We start from the raw sequence: 14,051 nt of genomic DNA on the forward strand, positions 1-14,051 counted from the left end.
ATTACTACCATGTACCTAGAAAAGTTTGGAACATTACAACATTTATGGTCAACCCCAGAGTGAGGGTTGGTTGTAGTATAAGAAGCTGAACCTCCTCAGGGTTACTCCCCTGAGAGTACAATGACTCTCACAGATAATCCAATTGAAGTTAATGAGACTCATGTGATTGCAAAGGGCTGTGCTAATGGATCCCTTTGTAGAATTGCAGCCTAAGCATGTACATTCATTTAGAACAAATCAGAACTGCCAAATGAACAAATCATATTTAGAATTGTACATGAAGAACTGTGTGTGAAAACAGAGAGTGGTGGATAGCTGAAGGAGGGATCTTGGCACAACCATTTTTTCTTCTCCATTGGCATTCCCATACATTGTGAGTGATTATGCTGGCTCCTGTGACAGCAAAGCCTCTATAGCAATTAGCCCCTTTTCTCATTTGTCTTGCATAGAACATTGTTTCAAAGGAGAGCTTCTGGGTTTTACTATATCTGGATCCTGTTCTGATTTTTCACACGGGAATATTACATAATTCATTATATTTTCTCTGCAGAGAATTACATTGCTTTCAAAATTGGACAGCTCATCTAGTAATGTAATTGGATCTACTTTGCCTATTTCATATTAAATGTACTATCCACATTAGTGATGAATGGTTTACAGTGCATTGGTAACATGAACTATAGATACAAATAATGAATTTGATTTTTAGTACAGATTAGAAAAAAACTAAGCATATGTTTCATTATTTATTGTATTTATTTAGATCTACTGCACCTATCAATAATCTCTAGAAGCCTAATGTAACAAAAACAATATACTTACAGCACGATTATTACACTTCTGCATTACATCGCAGTTGTAACCAAGCTCACTTGCATTAACACATTTAAAATCTACACAGGCCTGAAAAATATTAAATATCTATTTTAAAAAGAGCACTTCAACTACCCTAATATTTTTATAAACATAAAATAATATATATAAAAACAGTAATACTGCAAAATGTAAGTGGTGAGAAACAAGACTGTCTAAAAACACTTGATTCTTTAGAACTCTGATTTAATTTATCACACATTTTCATGCACTAAGACATACTTTGATGGAAATGAAATCAGAATATGTAGCACTATTTATTTTAAAGCTTTGTTAAACCAAACAGCAGGCTTTATGGTACAGAGCTAATAAATACTACTTCTCTGTGTGTATGTATATATAAATGAAGATTAAGTATTATTTATTATACCAAAATATAGACACACACATACATATAAAACACAAAAAAATCTATGTAGAACATTACTTCAGCTGCAAAGTTAAGTACTCAAAAATTAGGAAATGCCAGATTTACAGTTGCTCACACAGCCCTATTTCTGCTCCGTGTCCCTCCAGTGCACTGACTGAGACCACGGTGCTGTGAAAAAATAGTATGTGATCACATCATTAAAGCTTGTATCATAATGCATATATGCACAAGGGGACTGAATTAAGGTCGTGTGGAGAACCATAGATCTGGAGTCTCCTAACTTTTGAGTGTTTGACTTGGCAATCTTACCAATGTTCTTTTAATGCAGATTTTGTATCTAATTTTGTATGTAATTTTCATTTTTTTTAGAACAAGATCAAATAAATTCTACATAGTTCAACGGTAGCAAACTCCCATCAGCACAGTGAATCTTGAATGTTCAGCATTGCAGCAGAGTGCTACAACTTGTACCAACAGCATACGAGGGCAACAGCAGACAGCTGTTTGACTGGGGAGGACATGGGTTGCTGCATCTAGGGGTGATGGGGAAGTGAGCTGGCTCTCTAATAGGAAGTGGAAAAAGCTGCTCCAACTGCAACCCTGTGTTCCCAATGCAATGTGTGCTGCTGGTGCTGCTGCTTCGGTGGTGGCCTGAGCCCTGCCTCTTTATTGATTTTGTCATGCTGCCAAAATTTTCCTGCGGAGTGCAAGGGAGAGAAGGGAAATGGCAATTTTTAACAATTCATATGTCAGTTAAATCTGAATGGAATTTCATGGGACAAAGAAAAGGCAATTCCTGTAAGTCTGAGGGGATTCTCCGTGCTAAATATCAAAGGTTATAGTACACACAGACACTCTTTATGAGACACGTATTTTGAGTGTCATGAGCCAACGTGGTTATGAGAAAAATTAAAATGTGGCTTAATGCTTTTGAAAGCTAAGGGTCTTATAGTAAGATGTATTAAAAAGAGAACTTTTCAGTAAGTATCATGCATTCTGCAATAACTGCTGTGATCTACCTTACCTTTCCTTTTCCACAAGCAGTTCCCTTTTGCACTTGAGCAGGATCAGGGATATCTGATCCTAGGTCAAAGTCAGAAGTCACACATGAAACACCATCTTGATTGCTGACAACACTAGAAGCAGGAAGATTTTCAAGACTGACAGATGTACACTGAAGTTTGCCACATAGACTATGTCTGTAATAAATGAATAAAATACAAATAGAAGGTAACAGGGAGAAAACAGACTCAATAAAAAATATTATTTATTAATACATTCACACAATTTACACTATGAGCCAATAATTTTCTCTTGCTGGAAATCTCATATTCTAAGGAAGTTTTCCCTTCTCTTTTTCTGTGTATGTGTGTGTGTGTGTGTGTGTATCATATTTTATATATATTGAAGACTGCCTATTCTGAGCCTTTGGCACAATGTAATTTTGTGTGTGTGTGTGTGTGTATACAAGATATTTCCACATTTGAGGGAAAAGAGGAAACATTTCTCTTGCAGGTTATTTAAAAAGAAATGGCATCTGACAGAAGCTGCTCAAAAGCCTGGGATATGAGAAGTAATCCCTTTGGAGATGCATTAGTGGAGGGAGTCCTGTTGATGAAGAAGATTAATGACGACTGATAAATGTATTTTAGCATATGGCTCTGCAATTTATCAGATGGATATCACCATAATATATGTGTTTGTCTATGGGTATATAAACACACATGCCCCTGCTATAAGCGAGGCCGGTAGCATGGCCTATTAAGGTTGCCTGACACTTCTCTTTATAAGAACCTGTTTTCGGGTGCTTATAACTTTGCCAGACTTTAACCATTTGGGCTGAAATTTTGCATGTTGGGTGTTGCCTCAAGTTGAAACTTTTGGCAAAATTCTTACAAAAGGATTAAGCCATTTCCAAGAATGAGGCTAGGGGAAAATATATTGTTTTGTCAGCGTTAAAAAATTTCTGCAAGCTTTTATTTGAACAGTTTTAGCAGCCCCATGCTTTGTAGCAGGAACTTGAAATTTGGCAGGGGTGTCAGGCCTTTCTGACAGGGTTATGCTTTTTGCCTTCCCTGTGAAAATCTGCCCAAATTTGGTCAAGTTATAAACCTTTGAAAAACAAATTACAATTCCCATATGCTCAGTTCTATAGTGATGAGAACCACAGAAAAGCCCTTGGGGAGATTAATATGTTTGTCTTCAGAGCAAGGTCACACCCCAGGTTATAAAATTATATAATGCAGTGTAGTGCATAACTTTGGCCTTTCTATGAGGTTTTTTATTTTTTACAAGGAAAGGTCTGATGTAGGTCATCTGTTTTAAAAATACATGCGATGATGGGCCAGACTCTCTCCTGTGCCAAGATCGGCTGTTTATGCCTACCTGATTCTGTGGCCTGATCTGCCCCATCTTCCATCTAAGTTAGGGGACCACAGGCTGAACTAGGGACCATATGCCATCTGAGAATTAGTGAAGCACAGCCTGATACATCCCCTCCCTCCCTCTGTGCTGTGCTGGGAGCGTGGTTGATGCAGTAACTAAGTGGGTCAGCTTTCTGCCATTTGAGAGTTCCTATCCATCAAGGGATCTGTCAGCTGGCCAAATACTGACAGATTATAGCTCCTTTCCACGGCCTAAGCAGCACAAAAGGGCTGGTTCAGAGGCGAGAATCTGGTTCAGTTTCTTCAAAAGAACATTTAAGTAAAGTTGAGTTTTATACATATTGTTTAAATTGGTTTTAAGAAATTATTTTAATCAATTTAAAACAGAATAATAAAAAATGAAGATGAATGTAGGTAAATTTGATAACTCAGGTAGGTCAAAGTACTGGAGCATGTAAGCATTATCTGTATAAATATATACTCTACATTATGGTACTGTTTATATGAATAAATGACAGGAGGAAAGATTAGATTCAATTTATACCTGCTGGTCACTTACTCAATGGGACATTTATTGTACATTCCACTTGACATTCCACAGTTTCCAAATCTATCTCCCTTCAAGTTGGCTACTTCAAAACAAATATCAGGTGCTTTTCTTGCCCCTAAAAGAACAATATCAAATTTTTAACAACTAATATATTGAATAAAAATGAATAATCCACAATGGCTATTTAAATCCTAAGTACAAGACAGAGCATATGAGTGAATTTTTCCTATTAATATGAATTCTGTTACACAGACAAACAGTTTAAAAATACCTTGTCCGTAGATAGATTCACACTGTGAATCAAAATTCTGGCAAACCCCACTATAGCAATATTCTTTCATGTTGTTACATGGGTAGCCATTCATGATATATACATCATCTGGGCAGTATGGGTATGTCCCATTGCAGTATTCAGGTAGATCACAGAAATTCATTTTTGGTCTACATTCCACTCCTGCCACTTTAAACTATAAATGGAACAGAAAGTTACTCTGTTTTATTTTGCAATAGGAGAAATTCTAACACAAAGGTATACACTGATTATGTAGTAGGTTCGGAAAGAAAATATGCTTGTAAATTTAGGAAGATGAACATAGTTCTTCATATCGATATACAGAGCACGTATGCCACTCCTGTGAGTTTTTTGTGGCATGTTGAATACAGTTGATGAGCTTGATCCTGCACAGCACTGGTTCAGAGTGTGGCATTTATAAACACCAGATAAAAAGTGATGAGTAGACAGGGGATGCACGGAAACTTGATCCTGCAGTAACGAGAGCACTGTTACATGACATCTAATTACTTCTGCCTAATAGCAGAAGTCAGGCCAGAGACAACATTTCATTTGTAAGCTGAAGATCACACATAAAGCCATGAATCCTCAGACCAAGATAGTGAGCTGTAGCTCACGAAAGCTTATGCTCTAATAAATTTGTTAGTCTCTAAGGTGCCACAAGTACTCCTTTTCTTTTTGCGAATACAGACTAACACGGCTGCTACTCTGAAATCTGTTCACCCACCGTGCCTACTTTTATTTACATTCCTGAGTACGGTTTTGATAATGTATGTACAGGTGTCTAAAGACACTGTGATAGATCCATTTCTAAAAATTAAAAAAATATTCACTACTAATTAGTACCAATTGTTTAAGTTAAGAATATAAATTAACAAAAAAGGGTTCCTCCAGCCTACCTTGCAATTTTCACAGCACAGCCCTTCAGCACACTGTGACCCAGACTTAAATTTGCAGGTTACAGCATCACAGCAAGGATTAGTACACTCCTATAGCAAAGGCATGAATTAGGCACACAGTGTTTTTACTTTTCTCTATAGTCAGGGGTTTCTGAAGTACACAGTCGGACTAAGTTCTGACCAGAAGCCAAATGTACTGAGTCTCTTTCAGTGTCTGAAGTTTAGAGTTCTCTGTCCTATTGGAAGGCAACATGCAGTTTGGCTATCTGTCAGAAACTACAGAGAAACTTTCTTTTTGATTGGCTATTTGCATAGGGATAAGAGCAACAACAGGTAAAGCAACAACTGCTTTTCTAAATAGAACAGGGTCCTAAGGAAGCAGAACTCCATAGGTTCTATTAACAGTTTGTAGCACTCAATATATTTTATTTTCCAAGTTAAGAGTACACTATAGAAATTACTTGTTTTTAGGCGGGGAGGGTTTGGTGCCAGAAAAAACCTTCAACTGAACATGGGTTTTTCCTCACCGCTGGTATTTGCTAGCATATATTCTAAGTAGTACTAATCACTGACACTGGCTTCCCCATTTCCCTGGTGGTGCTCGACCCCTGCTCTGCCTTGGGCCCTGCCCCCACTCCACCCCTTCCCCCAAGGAACTTCTTTGTACAAAACAGGTTGAGATTGAAGCCTGGGTGCCCAAATGAACTGAAGTACTGTACCTGGGGTTTGCCACAATCGCATTCTTCATTCTTATCCACCATGTTATTGCCACAGAAAGGTTCTGTGAAAATATCACTTGGTTTTGGAGCATTTTTAAGACAGTTTCCTCCACCATTCAAAATGAGATTCTCAAAATCATTGGCACTACAAGTGCTGAAATTCTTGGATGCACTAGAAAGCATAATATTGCATTTGTTTGGCATATACATTTTTCGAGTAAAGATCTATTTATTTCAAGCCATTTAATAACAAGGTTCTATACATTGCTTGTGTAATAGTAGATCATTGGGATCACTCATTTTTAGATCTACATATTGCATTTAAGGAAATATATTTCTAGGAGTTAAAAGATACTGCCAGAATTTTAGTCTTTCATATATTCATGGATTTTAAGACCAGAAGGGACTATTAGATTATGTAATCTGACCTCCTGTATAACACAAGCCATTGAATTTCACCCAGTTACCCCTGTATTTAACCCAAAGTGTTTGACTACAGCAGGGGTGGGCAAACCTTTTGGCCCGAGGTATGGAAATTGTATGATGGGCCATGAACGCTCATGAAATTGGGGTTGGGGTGCAGGAGGGAGTGAGGGCTCTGGCTGAGGGTGTGGGCTATGAGGTGGGGCCAGAAATGAGGAGTTCAGGGTATGGGAGGGGGCTTTGGGGTGCGGGGGGGTTGGGGGCTCCAGCTGGGGGTGCAGGCTCTGGTCTGGGGATGAGGGTTTGGGGTGCAAGAAGATGCTCCAGGCTGGGATTGAGGGGTTCAGAGGGCAAGAGGGGAATCAGTGCTGGGGCAGGGGGTTGGGTCATAGTAGGGGCTCAGGGGTGCAGGCTCTGGGCGGCACTTACCCCAAGCAACTCCCGGAGGCAATGGCATGTCCCTCCTAAGGCTCCTATCCAGAGGCGCGGCCAGGCGGCTGTGTGCGACACCCCATCCGCAGGCGCCACCCCTGCAGCTCTCATTGGCCACAGTTCCTGGCCAATGGGAGCAGGAGTGGGGTGGGGGCAGCACGTGTAGCCTCCTTGCTGCCCCTAAATGTAGGAGCTAGAGGGAGGACATGACACTGCTTCTGGGAGTTGCGTGGAGCGGCCCCGGACCCCACTCCTCAGCTGGAGCACGGGAGTGGGGCAAGCCCCAGACCCTGCTCCTCAGCAGAAGCTCAAGGGCCAGATTAAATTGGCTGCTGGGCCAGATGTGGCCCGCAGGCTGTAGTTTGTCCACACCTGGACTACAGCATGTCTTCCAGAAAGGCATACAGTCTTAATTTGAAGCCATCAAGGATGGAGAATCCACCACTTCCCTTTGTAATTTGTTTCAGTTGTTAAGCATCCTCACTGTTAATTTTCTTTGCCTTATTTCTAACCTGAATGTTTAAGCTTTAACTTTCAACTACTGTTTCCCATTATGCCTCTCTTTGCTAAAATAAGGATTGTGATCTTCTTTTTGATAAGCTAAACAAATGAGTTCTTTAAGTCTTTCACTTTAAGACATTTTTTCCAGCTCTTGAATAATTTTTGTGGATTTTGCACAACACCCCTTAAGACAGAAGGCAACTGTGCACAGTAAAAATTATTACTTACCTAAAAAATTTAACCAAAGTCTTGAATTTACAAAGTATAGTGACATCTACTAGCCATACTATAGTTTGAAGTCTTATTTGTTTAAACCCGATATTTTTGAGGATGGATAACCAAAATTAGATTATAAATAGGGCTGTTGATTAATCACAGTTAACTCAAAATAATGAATCATGATTAATCGCATGGTTAAACAATAGAATACCAGTTGAAAAGTGATATTTTTGGAGGTTTTCTACATTTTCAAATATATCCATTTCAATTACAACATAGAATACAAAGTGTACATTGCTCACCTTATATTATTTTTGATTACAAATATTTTCACTGTAAAAATGGTAAAGAAAAGAAAGTATTTTTCAATTTACCTCATACAAGTACTGTAGTGCAATCTCTTGACCATGAAAGTGCAACTTACAAATGTAGATTTTTTTTGTTACATAATTGCACTCAAAAACAAAAGAATGTAAAACTTCGGATCCTACAAGCCCACTCAGTCCTATTTCTTGTTCAGCCAATCGCTAAGAGAAACAAGTTTGTTTACATTTAAGGGACATAATGCTGCCCACTTCTTAATTACAATGTCACTTGAAAGTGAGAACAGGCATTCCCATGGCACTGTTGTAGCTGGTGTTGCAAGATATTTACGTGCCAGATGTGCCAAAGATTCATATGCCTCTTCATGCTTCAGCCATCGTTCCAGAGGACATGCTTCCATGCTGATGACACTTGTTCAAAAAAAATGTGTTAATTAAATTTGTGACTGAACTAATTGGGGGGGAGAATTTTATGTCTCATGCTCTGTTTTACCTGCCTTCTGCCATATATTCCACATTATAGCAGTCTTGGATGATGACCCATCACGTCGTTCATTTTAAGAACACTTTCACTGCAAATTTGACAAAATGCAAAGAAGGTACCAATGTGAGATATCTAAAGATACCTACTGCACTCGACCCAAGATTTAAGAATCTGAAGTGCATTCCAAAATCTGAGAGGGATGAGGTGTGGAGCATGCTTTCAGAAGTCTTAAAAGAGCAAAACTCTGATACGGAAACTACAGAACCCAAATCACCAAAAAAGAAAATCAACCTTCTGCTGATGGCAGCTGACTTAGATGATGAAAATGAACATGTGTTAGTCTGCAGTGCTTTAGATCGTTATCGAGCAGCACCCATCATCAGCATGGACGCCTGTCCTCTAGAATCGTGGTTGAAGCATCCAGGGACATATGAATCTTTAGTGCATCTGGCATGTAAATATCTTGTGACGCAGGCTACAACAGTGCCATGCAAACGCCTGTTCTCATTTTCAGGTGACATTATAAACAAGAAATAGGCAGCATTATCTTCTGCGAATGTAAACAAACTTGTTTGTCTGAGCGATTGGCTGAACAAGAAGTAGGACTGATAGGACTTGTAGGTTCTAAAGTTTTACATTGTTTTATTTTTGAATGCAGGGATTTTTTGTACATAATTCTACATTTGTAAGTTCAACTTTCATGATAAAGAGATTGCACTACAGTACTTGTATTAGGTGAATTGAAAAATACTATTTATTTTGTTTTTTACAGTGCAAATATTTGTAATAAAAATAAATATAAAGTGAGCACTGTATACTTTGTATTCTGTGTTGTAATTGAAATCAATATATTTGAAAATGTAGAAAACATCCAAAAATATTTAAATAAATGCTATTCTATTATTGTTTAACAGTGCAATTAATTGCATGATTAATCACAATTAATTTTTGTAATCGCGCAATTAATTGCGATTAATTTGTTTAATCGCGTGACAGTCCTAAATATAAATGATGTTTAGTTTAGAGGAAGTTCTTTTCCACGTAAAGTTTATTGTTTCCATCTTTAATTTCTAATTCTGGTGGGGGTTTTTGAGGTTTTATTGCTGGATCACAGTATTTATTCCAGGCTGAAACTCTGCATTCAAAGTTTAACTGTGGAACTATATATAAATAATTTCTACTATAACAGTGATGGGTTCCTTGATCCTACATAGAGGTTTTCTGCAGAGATACTATGATGTCACAGATTGAACCCTGCATAAACATGCATTTATTTTTGCTGAGTCACTCTGACATCAGATCAGGTGAGTCCTATTAGCCCCAAACCTAATCCTCAGAACTGCCAACTTGATAATACAATGTAGGTAGAGATATACATTTTATTTAAATAACTGTAAATGTAAGCCTTAGGAAAGGGAAGTTTGGACCAGATCCAGTGTGTGAATACTATGTTAGGAGCTGGGTGGAAACAGCACACTAACCTCAATTAACTAAGTCCCATTAACTTTTTAACCCTCTCGGCTTAAGTTCTCCATACAAAGCCCATTTTCTAAGGTTCTCTGAGTTTAATAGGAATTTTACACTGCTGAATAAATTTAATACAAATATGTAATATTAAAAATAAGGTAATAATATTTGGAGCTCTTACTTATCCGTACTGTACATAATGTAGGATGTGGAGCACCTTCCATCATCATGTTTCATACCAAGATTATGCCCCAGCTCATGTGCTACTACTGTGGCATGACGTTGCACATTGTTACCTTTAAGCTAGTAAAGAGAAGCGATGTTGAAATGAATATGAAAATAAAACATGAAAATAAAGAAATCATGAGAAAACAAGGCAATGATGCTACCAACTGATTTATTTAAGCTATGTGTCTCTAAATGTGCGATGTTATTATAAGGAGAGAGCCCTAATAGCAAATCAGTATAATTCTTTATCTATATATCGGTTTAGAATCAGATATTGCCATTCTTCCTCATGCTTTTACTCCATCAGTAGTTCCACTGATTTCAATAGGGTTCCTCATAGAGTAAAGTACTATTAAATATAAGTATGGTAGGCAGAATCTGGCCCTTATTCTGTGTCTGTTGCTGTGGTATCTAATATTAAAGGACAAACCTCCACATCCTAAGTAAGGTGATATTAGCCCTCCCATAGGATTAAGGGAAGGCAAAGGCAGCTTAAAGCAAATTTTACCCCACTCTCCCCAAAGTGCACTGAGTGGTATTCTCGTGCACCTAAGAATCTATGGACTTTATGGACTTACAGTTATGGGGATGTGCTTTTCTAGCCAACTTTGAGCTAAATAAATTTAAAAATATGGCCAAAATATAGCTTGAGACTTATCCGAATGAGGTGGACTGGTGCATGAAGGAGAGGGATGTGGCAAGAGGAATTATATCATCCTCAAAAACTTTTTGTTTTTCCATAGGAAAGCTAACAGAACAACCCACACCAACCAAACCTCTTAGCCTTTGATGACTTGGTGGAATAGGTCAGGGAGGTGTGTATGTTTTTTATTGACTAGATCTGTACATTAATCATTGAGATGAAGTACTGTACTTACAGTGCTGATGGACCCTCCATGGACTTGAGAACAGACTGTACTTACAAAAGCCATTCCAACTGCCCCATTATAGGCACTTCTCCCTCTGCAACGTAACGACAGAACATGTGCACTGTTTTGAGAATGGGGCTGAAAGTTCATTGCTTTCTAGTGAAAAAATATTTATGGGTCTGATCCAAATATTATGATGAGTCAAATCTTGGTCTCACTGACGTCAGTGGGAAATTTCCCACTTTTCCAAAGGACCAGGATATGGCCCTCTGATCAATGTGCCTACATCAATTATATGACATAACACTTGAAAAATATATATATGCTGAGTTATTGTTTTTGAGCGAAGAATCAGATTAAGAATAAAGATTTAATTACACAAATAATTTCTTGATGTGCTACAATTAAAGCCAAAGCGTTAAATTAGCAGAAGTCCAGTTTCTATTATTTATTCTCGTTTGCAAACATAAGCAATATTACAATTCTGATTTATAGTATGAGGCAAGTTTTTCTAATGAACCAAAACTTACATTATGAGGTGGCTAACATCATTTCTTGAACGCTTAAGAAGATTTTTTTCTCTCCAAGAAACAAACCTATTTAGTACATCTCCAGCTGAACCATCCATTACATTTATGTGATTTTTATCTGACCAGATTTCTAGCCCAATCAAAACAATCTGGATGTTCAATGCATCATACATCTGAAAATACACAATGGTGATTACTTTACATATATGTGAACCAAATTCAATTGAATTCTGAAAAAATTACATCATTATTACCAGTTCAATATTATGTTGACTGGAACAATGGAAGTGTAGGAAAGTTTAGTTCATTTAAATAATTAGTTCACAGTACAAACTGGGCCAGATCCTCCTGTTCTTTATTCAGTCAAAACCTACACTATCATTTATGGGGGGTGAGATGTTACTGAATAAAGATTACAAGACTGAAGGTCTTCTATGTCTATTAGGATTCTTAGCCATATCCTTCAGATGCAAGAGCCCTATGAGTAAGGAATCAGAGGGCCAACACTTGGGGGAAGGGAACTGTTTCATTCATTATCTTGGCTGGTTATCTTGAGGAGAGCCTAGGAATGATTTCATCTCTCTAGTGGATTGTCAGGGACTTATGGAAATTGCTTACGGCTGTGGAATGGAAAACTCCACAGGCAGCAAAGAGGCTAGATCTTCTGACAGCAACTGATTTTGAGGGTAAACTTTGGCCAGTAGAGGATGGACTATATGCAATGGAAAGATTCCCATTGACTTCAGTGGGAACTGGATCAAGCCTTTAGTTAGATATCAACACTTCTTGCCTACATTGATTATTCCTGTGTAGAATAGAGCTGCACTATGTACCTCATGTAGCATACCATGTACCATATTGGAGGGGAGGATTAGCCCCCTAATGCTGATGAAATATTTGATTTTTTTTCTTACGAACACAAATAGGAATGTTCAATCTTTCAGAAATAATGTACAAATATTTTGAGGTAAAGTTTTAAAAAAATCTCTAGCAACAGTCTTCGGTGCTCTTATCCATGTTTTTAGCCTTGTTTTTCATCAGTTATTGCATGAGTCTAGTCACAATGATTCATACGTATTCAGAAACCCTATGTTATTTTGCTAAATTTTCAAAGGTACCTCAACTCGATGTCCAAAATTATACGTATACTTTTGCAAACACATTCTTGGGCTTATGCTTTTGTGCAAACAAAGCTTGGATGTGTAAAACTGCACATTAAAAACTCATACAAAAATGCAGAGTACAATTTTAGAGGTAGATTTTGAAAATTTGCTGCATTATGGGTGTGATCCTCACCTGTTTCATCCCCTTTATGCCAGGGGAAAGGTCCAGAGCAGCATAATGTGGCTATAAAAGCCTTATATCCAGCTGAGGAAAAATTTCCCTAAGGCTGCCGGCATACATCCTGGCACAGGAGGTTTGTGAGAGGTGGGGAGAGATCTGTCAGAGTTGCCAGAGATTCTAGGTATCCCTGCAGCCCATCGGGCAGCACTGGGAGGGCTGTCCAAGTTCTGCCCCGGGAGCAGCCTAAGGTTGAGTGTGTGCAAACATGGCTCAAAACCACCTTATCCTCACTCCCCTGGGCTGAGAGTTCTATGGTGTGCTTCTAACAGTCTTGTCTAGATATTAATTATATGTCTGTATATTAATTGTATTTTGCAGTTAGAATACAAACACAGAATACACTAGTTGTACATTGCTATTTGTATTTCTTCTGTGAAATAAGATAAAGAAGAGACTACTGAATATCCATATGACTGAAATGACCTACCACATCAACATAATTAGTCAGCTCAATTGTTTCCTTTTGCACAGCTACAGGATCAGAATTCTTCAGCAAATACTGTAAAATTCAATATTAGGATGTCAGAGAAAAATAAATAAATAATTTGATAAAATGTGTTTAATACTAGAGAAACACATTACCCTGTTGTTATCCACAACCATAAATAGTTCCACGTAGCGTCTCTGTGGCAGCACAGCTCGTTTTTTCTGCAAGTTAGAAAATGCAATAAGTTAATATTTTAATTATCAATAAGTCAAGTTTTGTATTACTATTTGTTACCATGTTATTGCATACATTTACAAGGCATGCTATCTTGGTTTGGCCTCAAGTTTGTTCGCTTTTTGAGCTCAATTGGCAGCTTAAAGATCTACAGCTCAATACTTCAGTGGCAGACATGCTCTCAGAGGTGGGGGCCTTATGGCATCTTTATATCCACTACCCCTCCAATCCTATTACTTTGCCCTCTAAGACAGCTTAGAACAGCTTCTGGGCTGCTTTAAGTTGCACTTGACTGCAACAGTCTCCATGTTGCCATTCCGATATGTGAGGATTTCCGAAGCCCAGCAGTGTTCCAGCCATGCTTGGGGCCCTGAAATGGGGTAAACAAAGAGCTAGCTAGATACACAACCTGGAATGCTCCTACAACAGGGTAAACCCCAGGAAGTCAGTTAAGATGGTTTTATAGCCTCTTCTGGTCACTGA

The 14,051-nt window shown here is 38.2% G+C and overlaps 1 protein-coding gene across 8 annotated transcripts in view; it reads right to left on the reverse strand.

Annotated features, from left to right (window-relative positions):
* LOC119859215 (disintegrin and metalloproteinase domain-containing protein 9-like) overlaps positions 1-14,051 on the reverse strand; it is a 39,664-nt gene that overhangs the window by 7,991 nt on the left and 17,622 nt on the right. For 7 of the 8 annotated variants that reach the window (XM_043518208.1, XM_043518209.1, XM_043518214.1 and 4 more), the window contains 11 exons: positions 13,490-13,555; positions 13,335-13,406; positions 11,564-11,736; positions 11,043-11,127; positions 10,118-10,239; positions 6,088-6,259; positions 5,369-5,458; positions 4,449-4,644; positions 4,187-4,292; positions 2,268-2,442; positions 823-903 (listed from right to left, as the gene is read on the reverse strand). In XM_043518208.1, the coding sequence (XP_043374143.1) occupies positions 823-903; positions 2,268-2,442; positions 4,187-4,292; positions 4,449-4,644; positions 5,369-5,458; positions 6,088-6,259; positions 10,118-10,239; positions 11,043-11,127; positions 11,564-11,736; positions 13,335-13,406; positions 13,490-13,555 (1,338 nt within the window). The remainder of the gene's footprint in view (positions 1-822; positions 904-2,267; positions 2,443-4,186; positions 4,293-4,448; positions 4,645-5,368; positions 5,459-6,087; positions 6,260-10,117; positions 10,240-11,042; positions 11,128-11,563; positions 11,737-13,334; positions 13,407-13,489; positions 13,556-14,051) is intronic. The other variant, XM_043518210.1, reaches the window with a different exon arrangement.

The sequence above is a fragment of the Dermochelys coriacea genome, chromosome 7 (assembly GCF_009764565.3).
Source record: "Dermochelys coriacea isolate rDerCor1 chromosome 7, rDerCor1.pri.v4, whole genome shotgun sequence".
NCBI lineage: Eukaryota > Metazoa > Chordata > Testudines > Dermochelyidae > Dermochelys > Dermochelys coriacea.